Genomic DNA, 22686 nt, shown 5'->3' on the forward strand with positions numbered 1-22686 from the left:
TGCCACTGACGCACCTTGGCTTGGCTCGTTAACTTTTCCTCTACGTCTTTTTTCTTTTTTTTTTCAGCCTTAACAAAATCCCTTTAATGAAATAGACCTGGCAACCTGAGCTTTGATTACTGTCTCCACCAGTGGCCTGTACAAGACAAGTTATTCAAGCTTTAAAATGTGCGACCCGAGGCCGGGGGCGATGGCTCATGCTTGTAATACCAGCGCTTTGTGAGGCCGAGGCAGAAAGATCGCTTGAGCTCAGGAGTTCAAGACCAGCCTGGGCTGGTCTTTGAGACAGTGAGACTCTGTCTCAAAAAAAAAAAAAAAAGTGGCCTGAAAGCTGGATGTTTGACAAAAAGGAAAAACAGTGCCTTTCCAACACCGAAGGTCCCTAACCAAGGAGATCTCTTTAACAGTGTCTCGAAAAAAGGAGGATGGGATGAGAAAGATGTGTAGGTAGCGTCATTTTTTTATTTGCAGAGTTAGTCTTCCAGTTATCGTTTCCTAGCACTCAATGTTCCCAAGACAGTGTCACCACCCCGAGGACTCTCTCATTTTCTTTGCCTGGGCCCTCTTTCCACTGGGGAGTCGTAGCCTTCCATCAGCAGAAGCCGATGTTCTCAACCACAGACTCTACAACTCTCAGGCGCTTTTCGCCCACTCGGTCCCTCTGAACACGAAGGGCTCTCTCATCCTGTCACTAAAAAGATTAGCTGTCCCGAGACACGGGAAAAGTCGCCCCTCTTTGCAGGATTCATCCCTTGAAATTCTCCAAACTCTCTTAGGGTGACGTGACCCCACCCCTAGGTAACCGAGGCTGCTTCCTTACCAGCTTCCCGCCCCAGGGAGGCGCCTGCCGGAGGCCAAAGCCAGAACCGTCAGCTGCCAGCTCTGCCGCTATCCCTGTGGGGTGAATCTAACAAGGCGCATAAAGACAGTAACTAGTCCCGTTTCTCCCAGTTTTCGCCAAGATGATTGGCTCTTACCACTTGTCCCTCAAAACGACCACCCCATTGATTGGTGGTGATTGCGTCGACGGGGCGGGGCAGAAGAAACCTGATACCGAACAACAATAACAAACATTGGGGCCGAGGGGCGTAACTACCAGTGCGCAGACGTGGGCCAGAGCGGATTTCCCGTTCCCCAGACAAATTCGGCGGCCACTGCGTCGCCACAGGTCACTGACCTTAGAGGACTATTTGCCCGAGACTCGTGGGGCTGGATGGGAATTGTAGTCTTCCTAAGAGTTGTAGGTATCTTTTTTTAGGCCTAGTTTTTGCTTTCAAGATACGAAAACATAACATTCCAATCCATAACTGTTGACGTGTATAAGCGCGTGGAGGTCTCCAATCTATCCGCTGGATTTCCGTGAGAATTGTACCTGCTTCGCTATTGGATGTTTCTCTCCATAAGACTACACTCTTCAAAGAACACTGTGACAACGACCTTTCATTCCGCAGCGAATGCTGGAAATAGTTCTTTCCGTCCACCACCCCACCCCCAACAATCCTTATTCCTTATATTTACCTAAACTGGAGACCTCCATTAGGGGGGAAAGAGTGGGGGAATGGGACCTCTTTTTACGACTGCTTTGGAAACTAGGTAGCGATTCTGACTCTCGTACATCAATTACTGTGACGTAATAAGCCGCAACTGGAAGCGTAGAGGCCAGAGGGCCGGCACTTTACGGCAAACTCGGGTAGAATTATTCCTCTTCCGTCTCTTTCGTATTACGTTATCTGGGGGCAGACTGGGTGGCCAATCCAGAGCCCCGAGAGAGACTTGGCTCCTTCTGTCCCGCCCTTCCTCTGATTGTGCCTTGATTTCGTATTCTGAGCGGCTGTTGCTTAGCGGGAGCCAGCTGGTTTCCGTGGCAACGGAAAAGCGCGGGAATTACAGATAAATTAAAACTGCGACTGCGCGGCGTGGGCTCGGTGAGACTTTCTGGACGGGGAACAGGCCGTGGGGTTTCTCAGATAACTGGGCCCCTAGGCTCCGGAGGCCTGCACTCTCTGCTCTGGGTAAAGGTAGTAGAGTCCCGGGTCCAAGTGATGCTTTGGGGGACTGGCGTGGGAGAGAGAGTGGGTATTCTTTGCGGGGGGAGGGGGGGGTTGGTGGCGGAAGCTGAGAGGCGTAAGGAGTTGTGAACCCTGGGGAAGGGGCAGTTTGTAGGTCGCGAGGGAAGCTCTGAGGATCAGGAAGGGGGCACGGTGTGTCCGAGGGGTAATCATCGTGATAGGAACTGAAATATGCCTTGAGGGGGACACCACGTCTATAAAAACATCTGCTGGTCACGAAGTCAGGACTTCCAGACCAGCCTGACCAACATGGTGAAACTCCGTCTCTACTAAAAATACAGAAATTAGCCGGGCGTGGTGGCGCTCCAGCTACTCAGGAGGCTGAGGCAGGAGAATCGCTAGAACCCGGGAGGCGGAGGTTGCAGTGAGCCGAGATCGCGCCATTGCCCTCCAGCCTGGGCGACAGAGCGAGACTCTGTCTCAAAAAAACAGACAGACAAAAACACCGGCTGGTATGTATGAGTGGATGGGACCTTGCGGAAGAAGAGATGCCAGGAATACGTCTGGGAAGGGGAGGAGACAGGGTTTTGTGGGAGGGAGAACTTAAGAACTGGATCCAATTGCGCTATTGAGAAAGCGCAAGAGGGAAGTAGAGGAGCGTCAGTAGCAACAGATGCTGCCGGCAGGGATGTGCTTGAGGAGGATCCTGAGATAAGAGCAGGTCACTGGGAAGGGTTAGGGGCGGGGAGGTGCTGATTGGTGTTGGTTTTGTCGTTGATTTTGGTTTTATGCAAGAAAAAGCAGCCAGAAACTGGAGGCAACCACCACTTACCCGGTCAGTCACTCCTCTGTAGCTTTCTCTTTCTTGGAGAAAGGAAAAGACTCTAAGGGCTTGGCAACGATATGTGAAGAATTACAGAATGTATGTTGTTTAATTACAAAGAGCCACTTCTAGAACCTTTAAAAAAATAAAGGATTTTGTCATTAGCTCTATGGTTTGTATTCTAAAACCTTCAAAATCTTAAATTTACCTTATTTTAAAATGATAAAATGAAGTTGTCATTTTATAAACCTTTTTTAAAGCTATATATATGTATATGTATTTTTTTCTAATGTGTTAAAGTTCATTGGAACAGAAGGAAATGGATTTATCTGCTGTTCGCGTTGAAGAAGTACAAAATGTCATTAATGCTATGCAGAAAATCTTAGAGTGTCCAATCTGGTAAGTCAGCACAAGAGGGTATTAATTTGGGATTTCTGTATGATTATCTCCTATGCAAATGAACAGAATTGACCTTACATAGTAGGGAGGAAAACACATGTCTAGTAAGATTAGTTTATTGTAATTGCTGATTTTCTTAACTGAAGAACTTTAAAAATATAGAAAATGATTCCTTGTTCTCCATCCACTCTGCCTCTCCCACTCCGCTCCTGTTCAACACAAAGCCTGTGGTCCAGGAAAGACAGGGACTCTCTCTCTTGATTGGTTCTGCACTGGGGCAGGAATCGAGTTTAGATTAACTGGCATTTTGGCTTTTCTTCCAGCTCTAAAACCAGTTCCATCACTTGAAATGGCGAAATATAATCATGGATGAGGCCGGGGACGGTGGCTTAACGCTTGTAATCCCAGCACTTTGGGAGGCCAGGGTGGGAGGATCACAAGGTCAGGAGATAGACACCATCCTAGCCAACATGGTGAAACCCCCTCTCCACTAAAAATACAAAAATTAGCTGGGCATAGCAGCGCGGGCCTGTAATTCCAGCTACTTGGGAGGCTGAGGCAGGAGAATCACTTGAACCGGGAGGCAGATGTTGCAGTGAGCCAGTATCACACCACTGAACTCCAGCGACAGAGCTAAACTCCATCTCAAAAAAAAAAGAGATCATGGATGATTGGTGTCCTTAAGGGGATAGGTATTATGGAAGAACCTTTGTCTGAAACTGGCTCTGTACATACAATGAAATTACATACTCATTTACATACAATGAAATGCAGAGGTTTTTTTATACAGGATTTGTGTCGAGAAGCTGTAGTGCAGTGGTGCTATCACAGCTCACTGCAGCCTCAACCTTGTCAGGCTCAAGCAATCCTCCTGCCTCAGCCTCCAGAGTAGCAGAGACTATAGGTGCACACCACCATGCCCAGCTAATTTTTGTATTTTTTTTTGTAGAGATAGGGTTTTGCCACGTTGGCCATGCTGGTCTCAAACTCCTGACCTCAAGTGAGGCCTTGGCCTCTCAAAGTGTTGGGATTACAGGCGTGAGCCATTGCACCCAGCCATGGTCTGAATTTTTTTTTTTTTTTTTTGAGACGGCGGAGCCTGGTTGTGTCCCCCAGGCTGGGGTGCAGTGGCGCGATCTCGGCTCACTGCAAGCTCCTCCTCCCGGGTTCACGCCATTCTCCTGCCTCAGCCTCCTGAGTAGCTGGGACTGCAGGCGCCCGCCACCACGCCCGGCTAATTTTTTGTATTTTTAGTAGAGACGGGGTTTCACCGTGGTCTCGATCTGACCTCGTGATCCACCCGTCTCGGCCTCCCAAAGTGCTGGGATTACAGGCCTGAGCCACCGCAACCGGCAGTCTGAAAATCTTGATTGAAATACCACCTTTTCATTTCCAGACACTGGTATTTAAAATTACAACACCCCCAACACACACTTTATCCTCCATTCCTGCTGCTTCTCCATAACACTTATGATTAGCTGACATTCTGTGTAATGCATCCATCCTGTAGTCCCACAGACTGTAAACTCCAGGACAGGAGAGATTTTGTTTTGTTTATGTACATCTGTATATTCAGTAGTTAGAACGGTACTTGGGACCTAGTTGCCACTCAATAAACATTTGTCAAATACATTAAATAATAAACTAAACTAAATTAGTTCTTTAATTTTTAAAAATATGGTGATGGTTAATAGTAACATTCAAAAAATAAGTTGAAAAGTTGTACCTATTACCTCTTACCCACAATAAAAAAGGGTAAATTCAAGGAAATTTTCTTTTGTGCTTTATGAAAGTTGTTTTTATTTATTTATTTATTTATTTATTTTATTATTATTTTTTTTGAGACAGAGTCTCGCTCTGTCGCCTGGGCTGGAGTGCAGTGGCTGGATCTCAGCTCACTGCAAGCTCTGCCTCCCGGGTTCACGCCATTCTCCTGCCTCAGCCTCCCGAGTAGCTGGGACTACAGACGCCCGCCACCTCGCCCGTCTAGTTTTTTGTATTTTTTTAGTAGAGACGGGGTTTCACCGTGTTGGCCAGGATGGTCTCGATCTCCTGACCTCCTGATCCGCCCGTCTCGGCCTCCCAAAGTGCTGGGATTACAGGATTGAGCCACCACGCCCGGCCGAAAGTTGTTTTTCATATTTGAAGTCAAGTTAATCAGATTACGGAAAATGCAAGTTGTATTTTCAGAGAGATAACAAGATTTATAAATATCCATCCTCTCCCTTGCCCTTCAACATTTTAGCTAAACAAAAATAAGAGGAAAATAAGATTTACAATTTATCAATTTATTGAAAATCAGAGCCAGAGAAGCAGGAAATGACATTGTAGGAAAAAACTGCTTTTGAAAAAGCACAAAACTTACTCATGACAATCAGAGTGATCAAAAAAATCCTCAATAGTGTGGCATTTGGATCCATTTATCTTTACATTTCCATGGGACAGAGTCATAAAAATAGGATGTTCTTTCTCATTCTGGCAAATTAAGCCATCAGTTAAAAACTCAGATACATAAAAATTAAAGATATAAGAATGAAAATGCTAAATTTTTATTTTCAGTCAACTATTGTATGTTTTCTAGCTTTTCATTGCTTTTTTCCTGTTTCCTGTTAGATTAGTTGTTTGTTTTTTTTTTTTTTTTTTTGAGATGGAGTCTCACTCTGTTGCCCAGGCTGGAGTGCGTGCAATGGTGTGATCTCGGCTCACTGCAACCTTCACCTCCCGGGTACAAGCGATTCTCCTGCCTCAGCCTGCCAAGTAGCTGCGACTACATGCGGCGCCACCATGCCCAGATAATTTTTGTATTTTTAGTGGATACGGGGTTTCACTATGTTAGCCAGGGTGGTCTCGATCTCCTGATCTCGTGATCTGCCCGCCTTGGCCCCCCAAAGTGGTGGGATTACAGGCATGAGCCACCGCCCCGGCCTAATTTTTTTTTTTTTTTTGAGACGAAGTTTCGCTCTTGTTGCCCAGACTGGAGTGCAATGGTGGGATCTCAGCTCACCAGAACCTCTAACTCCCCAGTTCAAGCGATTCTCCTGCCTCAGCCTCCGGAGTAGCTAGGATTGCAGGCATGTGCCATCACGCCAGCTAATTTTGTATTTTATAGTAGAGACAGGGTTTCTCCATGTTGGTTGAGGTGGTCTGGAACTCCTGTCCTCAGGTGAGCTGCCTGCCTCGGCCTACCAAAGTGCTGGGATTACAGGCGTGAGCCACCACGCCCAGACTTTTTTTTTTTTTTTTTTTTTTTGAGATGGAGTCACACTCTGTCACCCAGTCTGGAGTGCAGTGGCTCCATCTTGATTCACTGCAACCTCTGCCTCCCAGGTTCAGGCGCTTCCTCTGCCTCAGCCTCCTGAGTACCTGGGATTACAGGCATGCACCACCGTGGCCGGCTAATTTTGTATTTTTAGTAGCCATAGGGTTTCACTATGTTGGTCAGGCTAGTTTTGAACTTCTGACCTTGTGATCCGCTGGCCTCAGCCTCCCAAAGTGCTGGGATTACAGGCGTGAGCCACTGGGCCTGGGTTAAGATAAATTTTTAATGGTTTTTTAGACTCATTTTTATGGAAAGTTCTAGGATGGGGATCATATTTCACTTCCTTTAAATACGGTACAGTATAGCACAATTTGCAGTTATGTCTTAATGTATGATTCCTGATCATGACTGGAAACAGTGTTATTTGTGGTAGCTATAGGGTAGGTAAGATTTTCAGCCTTTTTTAGGTTTCTTGAACTAAAATTCCTTCTGCTGACTTCTAAGTTGCTGTTTGGCAGCTATTTCTGACAATTGGTAGTTCTCTGTAACTTTTTATCTATAACATGTTTGACTTTCAGAAGAATTTGCTAAAATGTGTACACCAGTGGGTTGTTGTTTTTCAACCTAAACCTAGCTGCTTTTTCCAGTCACTTATCCGTATTGGAAGCTCAAAATGCAAATGTACAGTAGGCCTAAAATATTGCCTGGTTTGAGAAGTGCTTAAAATATTTGAATCATTTTTATAGTAAACATTTACTCTCATCAGGACCTAGAAGAGGAACATTTTAATTTTTTTCCTATTCCCTTTTCACAGTCTTCCTTGAGCATTCATTACCTTTTTACATATTGGAGTTTTCATCTGTTCAAAGTTTGTGTTTACAGTGTGTTTATATAGTTTAGATTATAATTACCATACTGAAATATAATTATTTCAGAATTGAGTCAGTGGTGAGAATGAAAGCCATCTGGTATGATAACTGAATCCAATTTTTCTTTTATGGAGAATTTCTTAGAAATGTAGCTTATCTCAGAAATAGGGATTTAGTAACAAATCAGTTTTCTTTGTGAAGGTTGTTTTTCTTTTTAAAGTCACATTTGGTCCCAGTAATAATACCAACATTGGTACAAGTCATCTCAGGTTTTGAAGCATTTTCCCAAGTAGCATTTAATTTTGTTCTTGCAATAGCCCAAGGAGACTGGCAGGGTGAATGACAGAGAGGAAACTGAGGTTTAGGTAGAGTGGTTAGCTCAAGATGGCTCTGCTTATATACACCACTGGTAGTAGAAACCCAGCCTTCTGACTTAGTTCAGTGTTTTTGTTTTCACTGCCTTTGCTGCATCGGAAATCCCATGATTACAAGAGTTGTATTACCAAACCCTTTACAATAAGATTACTGTCCCCGAGCTCTTCTTGTGATCCTTTTCTTTTTTTTTTAATTTTTTTGAGATGGAGTCTCTGTCGCTCAGGCTGACCCGCCTCGGCCTCCCAAAGTACTGGGATTACAGCGTGAGCCACCGCACCTGGCCCTTGTGATCCTTTTCTAAAATGTTAAATATTTAATGAAAATAACCACATTCTTGTCACACTACCAGGTTACTTGTTCTTTGATGTCCTGCCTGGACTTTACCCAAGAAGTTCGTTTCAAAAGTTCACATTTAGGGCTAAGTGTAGTGGCTCATGCCTGTAATCCCAGCCGAGGCAGGTGGATCACTTGAGGTCAGGACTTCAAGACCAGCCTAGGCAACATGGTGAAACCCTTTCCCTACCAAAAATACAAAAAAATTAGCCGAGTGTAGCAGCACGCGCCTGTAGTCCCAGCTACTTGGAAGGCTGAGGCACAAGAATCACTTCAATCGGAAAGGCAGAGGTTGCAGTGAGCCAAGACTGCACCACTGCACTCCAGCCTGAGCCGTAGAGTGAGTGAGACTCCATCTCCCCCCGCACCCAAAAAAAAAGATTCACATTCAGAAGAAAGCTAAAGACCAGGTACAGTAGCTCACACCTGTAATCCCAGCACTTTGGGAAGCCGAAGCAGGAAGATTGCTTGAGGCTAGGCATTCAAGACCAGCATGGGCAACACGGTGAGATCCCGTCTCTACAAAAATTAATGAACATTAACTTTTTTTTTTTTTTTTTTGAGACAGAGTCTTGCTCTGTCACCCAGGCTGGAGTGCAGTGGCGTGATCTCCACTCACTGCAAACTCCGCCTCCCGGGTTGACGCCATTCTGCCTCAGCCTCCCGTACCATTAAAGATTTTAAAAATGGCCGGGCATGGTGGCTCACTCCTGTAATCCCAGTACTTTGGGAGGCCGAGGCATGGTGGTGCATGCCTGCAGTCCCAGCTACTCAGGAGGCTGAGGCAGGAGAATCATTTGAACCCATGAGATGGAGGTCACAGAGAGCCGAGATCGAGTCACTGCACTCCAGCCTGGGAGACAGAACGAGACTCTGTCAGAAAAAAAAAAAGAAAAAGACCAGAATAAAGCTGAAGATTTAAAATAGCCTGCAGGTTCCTACCAGAAGTTACCAACTACGTCTCTGATGGTCTTTCCCTACAATATCCCGCTGGATTATTATATTTTAGCACCTTGACCTATCTGATGTCCTGCATACATAGGCATGGTCCTGCTCAGGGTTTGCCTTCTCTGCTCCCTCTTTCCTGGAATGCTCTTCCCCTAATTGTTGCATAGTGTATTTCTTTACATTATTAAGCTGTCCTCTAGTCTCACCTCAGTGACACCTTTCCTGACTCCCTCCATGTACATCTCACCCCCACATACATATTGAACTACCCGTTTCCCCTTAACCCTGCTTAATTTTTCTCTTTAATATACTTATTCCCATGTATTCTTTAATTCTGCATCAACTATCTATCACACTAGAATGTGAGCTCTATGAGAGCAGGCTTTATTCTGTAAACTGCTGTATTTCTATCTCCTAAAATAGTACTTGAGTGTAGTAGTAGATACTTAATATAACACTTGTTGTATTAGTATAATAAATGCGTTAATCTCAGGAAGGCCTTGGTTTTGTGGATAGACAGGTAGGGATGGGAACTTGGGTGATGTACTTTCTAAAGTTTTAATTTTTTAAGCTTATTATTATTATTTTATTATTATTTTGAGACAGAGTCTAGCTCTGTTGTCCAGGCTGGAGTGCAGTGGTGCGATCTTGGCTCACTGTAACCTGCACCTCCCGGGTTCAAGCGATTCTCCTGCCTCAGCCTCCCAAGTAGCTAGGATTACAGGCGCCTGCCACCCTGCCCAGTTAGTTTTTGTATTTTTAGTAGAGACAGGGTTTCACTGTGTTGACCAGGCTGGTCTCGAAATCCTGACCTTGTGATCCACCCTCCTCGGCCTCCCGAAGTGCTGGGATTACAAGCATGAGCCCCTGCGTCTGGCTTTCTTTTCTTTTTTTTTTTTTTTTTTGAGATAGAGTCTTCCTCTGTCACCTAGGCTGGAGTGCAGTAGCACGATATTGGCTCACTCTGCAACCTCCACCTCCGGGATTCAAGTGATCCTTCTACCTTAGCCTCCAAAGTAGCTGGGACCACAGGCATGCACCACCATGCCTGACTAATTTTTGTATTTTTAGTGTAGACGGGGTTGCACCATGTTGCCCAGGATGATCTGGAACTCTTGAGCTCAGGTAATCCACCCACCTCAGCCTCCCAAAGTGCTAGGATTACAGGCATGAGGTACCATGCCTGGCCTTAAGTTTATTATTTTCTAAATTTCCTTTGGTGAGTACTTGTTACACTGTTTTTACAAAGTAATCACAAACCAAACACCATGCCTCTTCTGAAGTGATCTAATAAGAGTACACAGTACCATCTGTAAAGTCTTCTTGCCAGAAAGTTGAACCTGAATTTGATTAAGCGTGTAAGTCTAGTTTACGGGAAATAAGGCTAGAGGTACAAGTTAAACCTCACCATGGAGTTATACAATCAGCAAAATCCAGAATGTGATAAACTCCACAGGTCAAATGACCTAATTTTAAAAATAAATGTTAAGGGAGGAAAAATATGGGACACCTGTAGATTAGAAGACACTCGGGACTGGGCATGGTGGCTCACACCTGTAATCCCAGCACTTTAGGAGGCCAAGGCAGGTGGATCACCTGAGGTCAGGAGTTCGAGACCAGCCTGGCCAACATGGTGAAACCCCATCTCTACTAAAAATACAAAAAATTAGCTTGGTGTTGTGGCGCATGCCTGTAGTTCCAACTACTTGGGAGGCTGAGGCAGGAGAATCACTTGAACCTGGGAGGCAGAGGTTGCAATGAGCCAAGATCGCACCATTGCATTCCAGTCTGGGCTACAAAAGCGAAACTCCTTCTCAAAACAAAGAAGACACTTGGATTTCGGTGTGTTGGCTCTTGCCTGTAAACCCAGTGCTGGCAGGAATGCTTGATCCCAGGAGTTCAAGGCTGCAGTAAGTTATATTTGCACCACTGCACTCCAGCCTAGGTGACAGTGAGACCTCATCTTAAAAGTAATAATAATTAAAGTAATCTGGGGTAGGGGTGGATATGGATGAAACAGCTTGGCCGTGAGTTGATGGTTGTTGAAACAGGGTGATGGTCCATATAGTCCATTTTATTATTTTATTTACTTGAAATTTTGAAATACTTGAAATTTTCCATATTAAGTTAAAAAGGCATTTACAGTAAAATTAAGAAAAGGGCTAGGAAGGAATTCAAAAGAAATATAAGCAGAAAATTTTGTCTTTATGGAGCTTAGAGTTAAGATTTGAGATGGGCACCCACAGTGATAGTGCAGAAAAATATATCACTGAAAATGAATTTGTACCAACTATTATCACGTAATCTTTTAAATGCTGATGGTAGTATAGAGTATTGAAGGGATCAATATAATTCTGTTTTGATGTCTGAAAGCTCACTGAAGGTAAGGATCGTATTCTCTGCTGTATTCTTAGTTCCTGGCACAGCAGACATTTAATAAATATTGAATGAACTTGAAGCCTTATGTTGACTCAGTAATAACAGCTCAAAGTTGAACTTATTCATGAAGAATATCTTTATTTTTAAATAAATGATTGAGTCTCATTTATTTTCTTTTTTTTCCTCCCTTCCCTACTAGTCTGGAGTTGATCAAGGAACCTGTCTCCACAAAGTGTGACCACATATTTTGCAGGTAAGTTTGAATGTGTTATGTGGCTCCATTATTAGCTTTTGTTTTTGTCCTTCATAACCCAGGGAACACCGAACTTTATAGAAGCTTTAGTTTCTTCAATTAAGTGAGAACGAAAAATCCAATTCTATTTCATTCTTTCTCAGTATACAGTCATCAAAAGTTGGTTGTAATCATAGTTCCTGGTAAAGTTTTGACATATATATCTTTTTTTTTTTTTTTTTTTGAGACAAAGTCTCGCTCTGTCACCCAGGCTGGAGTACAGTGGCACGATCTTGGCTCACTGCAACCTCTAGCCCCCAAGTTCAAGCAATTCTACCTTAGCCTCCCGAGTAGCTGGGACTACAGGTGCCCGCCACCACGCTTGGCTAATTTTTGTACTTTTAATAGAGACAGGGTTTCACCATATTGGCCAGGCTGGTCTCGAACTCCTGACCTTATGATCCACCCTCCTCGGCCTCCCAAAGCTCTGGGATTACAGGCGTGAACCACCACACCCGACTGATATATATTATCTATTAGGATGTAATATCATTTTGAACAGTGTTTTGTATTTTTTGTGTCCACCAGTGAAAGCAAACTGCAAGCAGTTGAGAAATAAGCAAATTGTGTTTGAGCCTTCTCAGTTTCTCCTTTCTGTTCATTCTGCATATCCTTATGCATTCCCCCTTTTAAGGGTCAGTGTTTGCCTGCTTCATAATCCTTGCGAAGACAGTAAAGGACCTGAGACTCGTTTCTATTTAGGCTGAAATTCATTTGTAGCGGTGATTCAAGTTATATTTACGTATTTGATTATCTTGCCCTTTGAAATGAAAATGTTTGTTTCTTAATAAAAGAATTTCAGAAAAAGTAGAGTAGGTAATTTAGTAGAACAAGTGGGCTTTCTCCTTTTCTTTATGTTAAGCTATGGCTCACAGCTTACCTTAAATGTCAACTAATTTATTTTTAAGTATTTATGTACCTGGTACATTACCTGGTAGCAGGTACAAACTATGTACTTGGTAAAAAGTTCATTGGCACAAAAAGGTATATGATGTAAAGTATATTTCCCTCTTACTCTACAATCCCTTCCTCCCTGTTCCCTGCCCAGAAAACCACAATGATCAATCTCTTATGTATCCTTTGAGGAATTTTTAAATTCCAGAGTTCTTAACTTGGGGTTTATGAATAGTCCTTATAAATTTCCTAGAATTATATATATTATATATATTTTTTTTTTTTGAGACGGAGTCTTGCTCTGTCACCCAGGCTGGAATGCAGTGGCCAGATGTCAGCTCACTGCAAGCTCCGCCTCCCGGGTTCACGCCATTCTCCTGCCTCAGCCTCCCAAGTAGCTGGGACTACAGGCGCCGCCACCTTGCCCGGCTAGTTTTTTTTTTTGTATTTTTAGTAGAGACGGGGTTTCACCGTGTTAGCCAGGATGGTCTCGATCTCCTGATCTCGTGATCCGCCCGTCTCGGCCTCCCAAAGTGCTGGGGATTACAGGCTTGAGCCACCGCGCCTGGCCTAGAATTATATTTAAATGGTGTTAAAAACTATGGCCATGTACATTTTTCTGGGAAGATAGTCCATAATTTCCATCAGATTCTTAGGATGTTTCCATAAGCTAAAAAAGGGAACAGCTGCTTCTCTAAGGATAATGAGGACTGGCTGAAGCTGAAGGAAACCTGTTCCCTTTGGAGAGAGACCCTCTGAACACAAGTCTGCCAGCTGGCTAGTGCCTTCCTCTGAATTCAGTCTTTTTCTTCCCATTCTTCTGTCCCAGTAAGAATTCAGAAGCTCATTTCCACTGTCTTTTCCCTGTGCCATGTCATGCCACTGGCCTAAATCTGTTCCCAGCATTTTCCATCTGATTCTGCAGTCCCTGGTCCCTGGACATGTGCCAAGACAACACAGCTTTATCTCTCTACTTCAGGAATTTTTAGTATAGCCTGGCGTGGTGGCTCACAACTGTAATCCCAGTGCTCTGGGAGGCCAAGGCAGGCGGATTATGAGGTCAAGAGTTCAAGACCAGCCTGACCAACATGGTAAAACCCTGTCTCTACTGCAAATACAAAAATTAGCGGGGCATGGTGGTGCAGCCCTGTAATCCTAGCTACTTGGGAGGCTGAGGCAGGAGAATCGCTAGAACCCGGGACGCGGAGGTTGCAGTGAGCCGAGAGCTGAGATCGCACCAATGCACACTGCATTCCAGCCTGGGTAACAGAATGAGACTCCGTCTAAAAAAAAAAAAAGGAAATAATTTTTAGTTTAATAATTTTGTGGCCTCTACAGCAGTACTTCTCAAACTGCCTATGGTGTAGGACCCATTTCTTCACAGGTCAATACTTGCGAAAAAGAAGGCCAGGTGTGGTGGCTCCAGCCTGTAATCCCAGCACTTTGAGGGGTTGAGGTGGACAGATCACTTGAAGTCAGGAGTTCGACACCAGCCTGGCTAACCCGGTGAAACCCTGTCTCTACTAAAAAAAAAAAAAATACAGGCCGGGCGCGGTGGCTCAAGCCTGTAATCCCAGCACTTTGGGAGGCCGAGACGGGCGGATCACAAGGTCAGGAGATCGAGACCATCCTGGCTAACACGGTGAAACCCCATCTCTACTAAAAATACAAAAACTAGCCGGGCGAGGTGGCGGGCGCCTGTAGTCCCAGCTACTTAGGAGGCTGAGGCAGGAGAATGGCGTAAACCCGGGAGGTGGAGCTTGCAGTGAGCTGAGATCCGGCCACTGCACTCCAGCCTGGGAGACAGAGCCAGACTCCGTCTGAAAAAAAAAAAAAAAAAAAAAAATACAAAAAACTACCTGGGCGAGGTGGCAGGCGCCTGTAGTCCCGGCTACTTGGGAGGCTGAGGCAGGAGAATGGCATGAACCCGGGAGGCGGAGCTTGCAGTGAGCTGAGATCTGGCCACTGCACTCCAGCCCAGGCAACAGAGTGAGACTCCCTCTCAAAAAAAAAAAAAAAAATTAGCCAGGCATGGTGGTGCGCACCTGTAGTCCCAGCTACTGGGGAGGCTGAGGCAGGAGAATCACTTCAACCCGGGAAATGGAGGTTGCAGTGAGCCCAGATCATGCCACTGTACTCCAGCCTGGGGGAAAAATGAAGTTAAAAAGTCCCATTATTGGCCAGGCGCAATGGCTGAGGCCTGTAATCCCAGCACTTTTGGAGGCTGAGGCAGGTGGATCACCTGAGGTCAGGAGTTCGAGACCAGCCTGGTCAACTTGGTGAAACCTCATCTTTACTAAAAATACAAAAGTAGCTGGGCGTGGTGGCGCATGCCTGTAATCGCAGCTACTCATGAGGCTGAGGCAGGAGAATCTCTTGAACCCTGAGGGTGGATGTTGCAGTGAGCTGAGATCATGCCACTGCATTCCAGCCTGGGTGACAAGAGGGAAACTCCAAAAAAAAAAAAAAAAAGTCCTCGTATTTACTATAGATAGCTAAAGATTAACCTTGTAAGTGCTGGGGCTTTCAATTTCTCTGGATGAGAATCTGGAATGAACTGTATGTTTTCCTGTCACCTTGAGTAACAAATGCTGAACATACTATATTATTACAGTGACTTAAGAAAAGATTAAGTGTCCAGTGTGGTAGCTCCTGCCTATAACCCCAGCACTCTAGGAGGCCAAGGCAGGAGGATTACTCGAGGCCAGGAGTTCGAAGCTATAGTGAGCTATGATCACACCACTACACTCCAGCCTAGATGAAGAGTGAGACCCTGTCTTTTTTTCCTTTTTTTTTTTTTTTTGAGACGGTGTTTCACTCTATTGCCCTGGCTGGAGTGCAGTGGCACCATCTCGGCTCACTGCAACCACCGCCTCATGGGTTCAAGCAGTTCTCCTGCCTCAGCCTCTCAAGTAGCTGGGATTACAGGCGTCTGCCACCACACCTGGCTAATTTTTGTACTTTTAGTCAAGATGGGGTTTCACCATGTTGGCCAGGCTGCTCTTACTCCTGACCTCAGCCACCTTGGCCTCCCAAAGTGTTGGGATTACAAGTGTGAGCCACTGCGCCAGGCTGACCCTGTCTCTTAAAAAAAAAAGAGAGTGATTAAATTATGAACATTAGTTGCTTTGAGAACTTGTGGAAGAAGGAAATTATAGGCTTATAGAAATGTACAAAGAAAAGAAAATAGAGGCCGGGCGCGGTGACTCACACCTGTAATCCCAGCACTTTGGGAGGTCGAGGTGGGCGGATCACGAGGTCAGGTAATCAAGACCATCCTGGCCAAAATGGTGAAAGCCTGTCTCTACTAAAACACAAAAAAAACTAGCCTGGCATAGTGCACGCACCTGTAGTCCCAGCTATTTGGTAGGCTGAGGAAGGGGAATCACTTGAACCTGGGAGGCAGAGGTTACCCTGAGCCGAGATCATGCCACTGCACTCCACCCTGACGACAGAGTGAGACTCCATCTCAAAAAAAAGAAAAAGAAAATAGATTACATCCATGAAAAAGAAACTAACTTTGCATATGTGTATAGGAGTTGTGTTAGAAAAGGAAGAAGCCCTCAAAGATGGGGAAGATGTTTGCAAGAAAGAGAAGGTCCAAGAGGAGACAGAAGGGATTGGAAATAGAAAATGGATGTAAGAAAGTTAATTATTACTCATAAACAATAATGAAGGAAAAGGAGAGTAATTCTACAGGAAGATGCTGAGGTGCTTTGAGCCCAGTGACATAGGAGGTAAAGACAACTGTTGAGATTGAGAGGATTAGAGTTGGCAACTGGAGAAGAGTGAGAAGCTTGAAACCCCTAATAATGAAGATTGTGATAATCAGTAAAGAACTAGTCATACAGATATATATGTGTGTATACATATATATTATAGAAATATGTTATATATATGTGTGTGATACATACATATGTTTGTTTGAGACAGTGTCTCCCTCTGACACCCAGGCTAGAGTTCAGTGGTGTGATCATAGTTCACTTTTACCTTGCACTCCTGGGCTCAAGCAATCCTCTCATCTTAGCCCCCCAAGTAGGTAGGACTACAGGTACATGGCATTTGCCCAGCTAATTATTATTATTTTTTTTTTTTGAGACGGAGTCTCGCTCTGTTGCCCAGACTGGAGTGCAGTGGCCGGATCTCAGCTCACTGCAAGCTCCGCCTCCCGGGTTTACGCCATTCTCCTGCCTCAGCCTCCCGAGTAGCTGGGACTACAGGCACCTACTACCTCGCCCAGCTAGTTTTTTTTGTATTTTTTAGTAGAGACGGGGTTTCACCATGTTAGCCAGGATGATCTCGATCTCTTGACCTCGTGATCCGCGCGTCTCGGCCTCCCAAAGTGCTGGGATTACAGGCTTGAGCCACCGTGCCCAGCCTGCCCAGCTAATTTTTTAAGTTTCTTGCAGACATGGGCCAGCCATATTTTAAATTGTGTTTTGAATGTTATATTAAAATTAAAAGTCCAAAGCCGGGCGTGGTGGCTCATGCCTGTAATCCCAGCACTTTGGGAGGCCAAGGCAGGCGGATCACGAGGTCAGGAGTTTGAGACCAGCCTGGCCAATATGGTAACCCCATCTCTGCTAAAAACACAAAAATTAGCCAGGCGTGGTGGTGCATGCCTGTCGTCCCAGCTACCTGGGAGGCTGAGGCAGAGGAATCGCTTGAACCCGGGAGGCAGAGGCTTCAGTGAGTTGAGATCGTGCCACTGCACTCTAGCCTGGGCAACAGAGCAAGATTCAGTCTCAAAAAAAAAAAAAAGTCCAGTAGAATGCCCATGTGCTAGATCGACTTTTTCATGATATTACTTCTGTAATATCAATATAATCTGAATAATACTTTGATCTATATGATGAGAAAGCTGGGAGCCTGGCAGCAATACCCCCATGCTTTGATTGTATTAATTGTATTTTCTACGGATAAACTCTAATTGCTAAAAATAAAACAACTTTTTTGACCCAAGCAAGCCTAAAGTTCTGAAATCTTTTTTTGTTTGTTTGTTTTTTGGTTTTTGTTTTGTTTTGTTTTGAGACAGTCTCGCTCTGTAACCTAGGCTGGAGTGCAGTGGTGCAGTCTTGGCTCACTGCAAGATCTGCTTCCCGGGTTCTTTTCATTCTCCTTCCTCAGCCTCCCGAGTAGCTGGGACTATAGGTGCCCGCCACCACGCCCGGCTAATTTTTTTGTATTTTTGGTAGAGACAGAGTTTCTTTTTTTTTTTTTTTTTTGAGACGGAGTCTCGCTCTGTCGCCCAGGCTGGAGTGCAGTGGCCGGATCTCAGCTCACTGCAAGCTGCGCCTCCCGGGTTCACGCCATTCTCCTGCCTCAGCCTCCCAAGTAGCTGGGACTACAGGCGCCTGCCACCTCGCCCGGCTAGTTTTTTGTATATTTTAGTAGAGACGGGGTTTCACCGTGTTAGCCAGGATGGTCTCGATCTCCTGACCTCGTGATCCGCCCGTCTCGGCCTCCCAAAGTGCTGGGATTACAGGCTTGAGCCACCGCGCCCGGCCTGTAGAGACAGAGTTTCACTGTGTTAGCCAGGATGGTCTCGATCTCCTGACCTTGTGATCCGCCCGCCTCGGCCTACTAAAGTGCTGGGATTACAAGCGTGAGCCACTGCGCCTGGCTGTTTTTTTTGTTTGTTTGTTTGTTTGGGAGATGGAGTCTCACTGTGTTGCCCAGACTAGAGTGCAGTGGCCATGATCTCAGCTCACTGCCGCCTCCACCTCCTGGGTTTAAGCGAGTCTCCTGCCTCAGCCTGCTGAGTAGCTGGGACTACAGGCATGTCCCACCATGCCCAGCTAATTTTTATATTTTTAGTAGAGACAGGGTTTCACTATGTAGGCCAGGCTGGTCCCGAACTCCTGACCTCAGGTGATCTGCTCGCCTTGGCTTCCCAGAGTGCCAGGATTACAGGCATGAGCCACCTTGTCCAGCCAGTTCTAAAATATTTTATGAAGCATACAAAAAAAGATAATAATACCAATCTAGAAAAAATTTCTTAAGGCATTCATGCGTTAGTTTGAACTTTCCCAGCAAAAAATGCAATGTGTAATACTTTTCTTTTTTCTTTTTCTTTTTTTTTTTTGAGATGGAGTCTTGTTCTGTTGCCCAGGCTGGAGTGCAGTGGCACAATCTCGGCTCACTGCACCCTCTGCCTCCCTGGTTCAAGCGATTCTTCTGCCTCAGACTCCCAAGTAGCTGGGATTACAGGTGTGAACCACCATGCACAGCTAATTTTTGTATTTTTAGTAGAGAAGGTTTCACCATGTTGATCAGGCTGGTCTCAAACTCCTGACCACCTCAGCCTCCCAAAGTGCTGGGATTACAGACATTAGCCACCACGCCCAGCCTTGTACTTTTAGTAGAGACTGTGTTTCACCATGTTGACCAAGCTGGTCTTGAACTGACCTCAAGTGATCTGCCCACCTCCACCTCCAAAAATGCTGGGATTATAGGCATGAGCCACCACATCCAGCCTGTAATACTTTCTTGAAGATCTAGAATCACTTTGTTCAAAGAGATAGAAAGTGAGCCATAAATGTAACTTAAATTTTTCAACAGCTACTTTTTTTTTTTTTTTGAGACAAAGTCTCACTCTGTTGTCCAAGCTGGAGTGCAGTGGTGTGATCATGACGCTTACTGTAGCCTTGACCTCCCAGGCTCAAGTGATCTTATCACCTCAGCCTCCCAAGTAGCTGGGACTATAAGTGCACACCACCATGTCAAGCTAAATGTTGTGTTTTCTGTACAGACGAGGTTTCGCCATGTTGCCCAGGCTGGTCTTGAACTTTGGGCTTAACCTCTCTGCCCACCTCGGCATCCCAAAGTGCTAGGATTACAGGTGTGAGTCATGCCTAGCCAGTATTTTAGTTCGCTCAGTCTTTTCAAGTCATATACAAGTTCATTTTCTTTTGAGTTTAGTTAACAACCTTTATACACGTGTTCTTTTTCTAGCACAAAGAAAGATTTGAATCCCTATCTTAGCTGATTTCTGCATAGCTGGTTCCGCTGCATTATTTATATTATTGTGTAGACTACAGCACAAGACAGCTTAGCTTGTTACTCTACTGTACTATATTCTGCAGTACAATCGTAAGGGAATTTCCTCTCTTCCCCTGCTCTGAATTATTAAATTGTACTATTTGCTGGAGTAATGCTCGATGCCTCCGTGATCCATTATACTAGAGTATATGTAGTATTTGTAGATTCTGAAGGAGCGGGAGCCTCTATTCTGAGTTTTAAAAGTACAGTGGAGGTAGCTTTTTGACAGCCTGATCTTCCAAACTATAGAGTCATTGTTTTGTTGAGTGCAATGTGGTACTTGAAGCATCTATATCAGCAAAGAATGACCTGAGTCTCCTTGACCTTACCTACTATATTCACTTTCTCTGGTAGGAAGATTGTGGGTGCCTCTCCCCAGACTCAGTTTCCCTGTCAAAAAAGAAAAAAGGAAGATTGTGGGCTTTGCTACAATCCAATTCTGGATCCAATATAACCTTCACTGCTTAATTACTGTGTGTTCTGGGACAAGCCTCTACTCTATAAAAATGAAGATAAGGCCAGGCGTGATGGCTCATGCCTGTAATCCCAGCACTTTGGGATGCCAAGGCGGGAGGATCACTTGAGGCTAGGAATTTGAGACCAGACTGGGCAATATAGCGAAACCACATCTGTATAAAAATAAAATGTAGCCCGGCGCAATGGCTCACACCTGTAATCCCAGCACTTTGGGAGGCTAAAGCAGGCGGATCACTTGAGGTCAGGAGTTCAAGACTATAGAAAGAAAGAAAGAGAGTTGGGTTTTTTTGTTTGTTTGTTTGTTTGTTTTTGAGATGGAGTTTCGCTCTTTTTGCCCAGGCTGGAGTGCAGGCTGGAGTGCAGTGGTGTGATCTGAGATTCTCTTGCCTCAACCTCCAGAGTAGCCAGGATTATAGGCACATGCCACCATGCCCGGCTAATTTTTGTATTTTTAGTAGAGACGGGGTTTCTCCGTGTTGGTCAAGCTGGTCTCTCCCAAAGTGTTGGGATTACAGGGGTGAGCCACCATGCCTGGCCTTTTTTTTTTTTTTGAGATAGAGTCTTCCTCTGTTGCCCAGGGTGGAGTACAGTGGCACTCTCCCAGCTCACTGCAACCTCCGCCTTCCTGGGTTTCAGTGATTCTCATGCCTCAGCCTCCCAAGTAGCTGGGATTCAGGCGTGTGCTCACCATGCCTGGCTAATTTTTTTGTACTTTTAGTAGAGATGGGGTTTTACCACATTGGCCAGGGTGGTCTCAAACTCTTGGCCTCAAGTGATCTGCCTTCCTCGGCCTCCTGGGATTGCAGACCTGAGCCACTGCACCCGGCCAAGAGAGGGTAATAAATGTTAAATTACCTGGCTAGTAAAAAATATTCTCTATGTGTCTTCTCTCACAATTCCCAATGCCTTTTTTTTTTTTTTTTTTTTTTGAGGCAGAGTCTCACTCTGTCGCCCAGGCTGGGGTGCAGTGGTGCAATATTGGCTCACTGTAACTCCCACCTCCCAGGTTCAAATGATTCTCATGCCTCAGCCTCCCAAGGAGGTGTAGCCTCCTCCCAAGGAGTCCTACACCTGTAGGTGTACCACCACCACAGCCAGCTAATTTTGTATATTTAATAGAGACAGGGTTCACCACATTGGCCAGGCTGGCCTTAAACTCCTGGCCTCAAGTGATTCACCACCTCCTAAAGTGCTGGGATTACAGGTGTGGACCACTGTGCGCGGCCCCAGTGACTTTTTTTTTAGCCCCTTAATCTTTTCTTTCCTGGGTCTCTTCATTGTCAGTGTCTGCTATTTACTCCCTACCTAGTCACCCCCTTCACCAGTATATTATGTCCTTTATGTTTTATTTTGCAGGATCTTATTTTGCTTTTCTATTGAATCCCCTCCATCTATAATAGTACTAGACATAGTAAATATTGGTTGTATGAGTGAATCGCTGCTTTTAATTATCATCACCATTACTCTCTCTACTTCTGGTCTATGATCCACTTTGAGTTAACTTTTGTTATTTGGTGTGAGATAGGAGTATAACTTCATTCTTTTGTGTGTGTGTGTGTGTGTGTGTGTGACAGAGATTTACTCTCGTTGCCCAGGCTGGAGTGCAATGGCACGATTTTGGCTCACTGCATCCTCCGCCTCCCAGGTTCAAGCGATTCTCCTGCCTCAGCCTCCCGAGTAGCTGGGATTACAGGTATGTGCCACCACGCCCAGCTAATTTTGTATTTTTAGTAGAGAGGGTGTTTCACTGTGTTGCCCAGGCTGATCTCGAACTCCTGACCTCAGGTGATCTGCCCGCTTCAGTCTTCCAAAGTGCTGGGATTACAGGTGTGAGCCACTGTGCCCGGCCAGGAGTATAACTTCATTCTTTTACATGTAGATGATTATTTTCCCATTTAATCATCTATGGCCTGGGCACGGTGGTTCATGCCTGTAATCCCAGCACTTTGGGAGGCTAAAGCAGGCGGATCACTTGAGGTCAGGAGTTCAAGACTATAGAAAGAAAGAAAGAGAGTTGGTTTTTTTGTTTGTTTGTTTGTTTGTTTTTGAGATGGAGTTTCGCTCTTTTTGCCCAGGCTGGAGTGCAGGCTGGAGTGCAGTGGTGTGATCTGAGATTCTCTTGCCTCAACCTCCAGAGTAGCCAGGATTATAGGCACATGCCACCATGCCCGGCTAATTTTTGTATTTTTAGTAGAGACGGGGTTTCTCCGTGTTGGTCAAGCTGGTCTCTCCCAAAGTGTTGGGATTACAGGGGTGAGCCACCATGCCTGGCCTTTTTTTTTTTTTTGAGATAGAGTCTTCCTCTGTTGCCCAGGGTGGAGTACAGTGGCACTCTCCCAGCTCACTGCAACCTCCGCCTTCCTGGGTTTCAGTGATTCTCATGCCTCAGCCTCCCAAGTAGCTGGGATTCAGGCGTGTGCTCACCATGCCTGGCTAATTTTTTTGTACTTTTAGTAGAGATGGGGTTTTACCACATTGGCCAGGGTGGTCTCAAACTCTTGGCCTCAAGTGATCTGCCTTCCTCGGCCTCCTGGGATTGCAGACCTGAGCCACTGCACCCGGCCAAGAGAGGGTAATAAATGTTAAAT

The 22686-nt window shown here is 45.2% G+C and overlaps 2 protein-coding genes across 10 annotated transcripts in view; one reads left to right on the plus strand and one right to left on the minus strand.

Moving 5' to 3' along the window:
- NBR1 (NBR1 autophagy cargo receptor) overlaps positions 1–907 on the minus strand; it is a 55555-nt gene extending 54648 nt beyond the window's left edge. The window contains exon 1 of the mRNA XM_033182867.1: positions 821–907. The gene's annotated coding sequence lies outside the window, so the exon portion shown is untranslated. The remainder of the gene's footprint in view (positions 1–820) is intronic.
- Positions 1–22686, plus strand: part of BRCA1 (BRCA1 DNA repair associated) — a 101008-nt gene that overhangs the window by 12250 nt on the left and 66072 nt on the right. For 6 of the 9 annotated variants that reach the window (XM_033182854.1, XM_033182851.1, XM_033182859.1 and 3 more), the window contains exons 2-3: positions 3133–3231; positions 11594–11647. In XM_033182854.1, the coding sequence (XP_033038745.1) occupies positions 3152–3231; positions 11594–11647 (134 nt within the window). In that variant the 5' untranslated portion in view covers positions 3133–3151. Of the gene's footprint in view, positions 1–889; positions 1926–2471; positions 2522–3132; positions 3232–11593; positions 11648–22686 lie in introns of those variants that run through there. The other 3 variants (XM_033182852.1, XM_033182853.1, XM_033182856.1) reach the window with 3 other exon arrangements.

Source organism: Trachypithecus francoisi, unplaced genomic scaffold, assembly GCF_009764315.1.
Source record: "Trachypithecus francoisi isolate TF-2019V2 unplaced genomic scaffold, Tfra_2.0 Lachesis_group20, whole genome shotgun sequence".
Lineage (NCBI taxonomy): Eukaryota > Metazoa > Chordata > Mammalia > Primates > Cercopithecidae > Trachypithecus > Trachypithecus francoisi.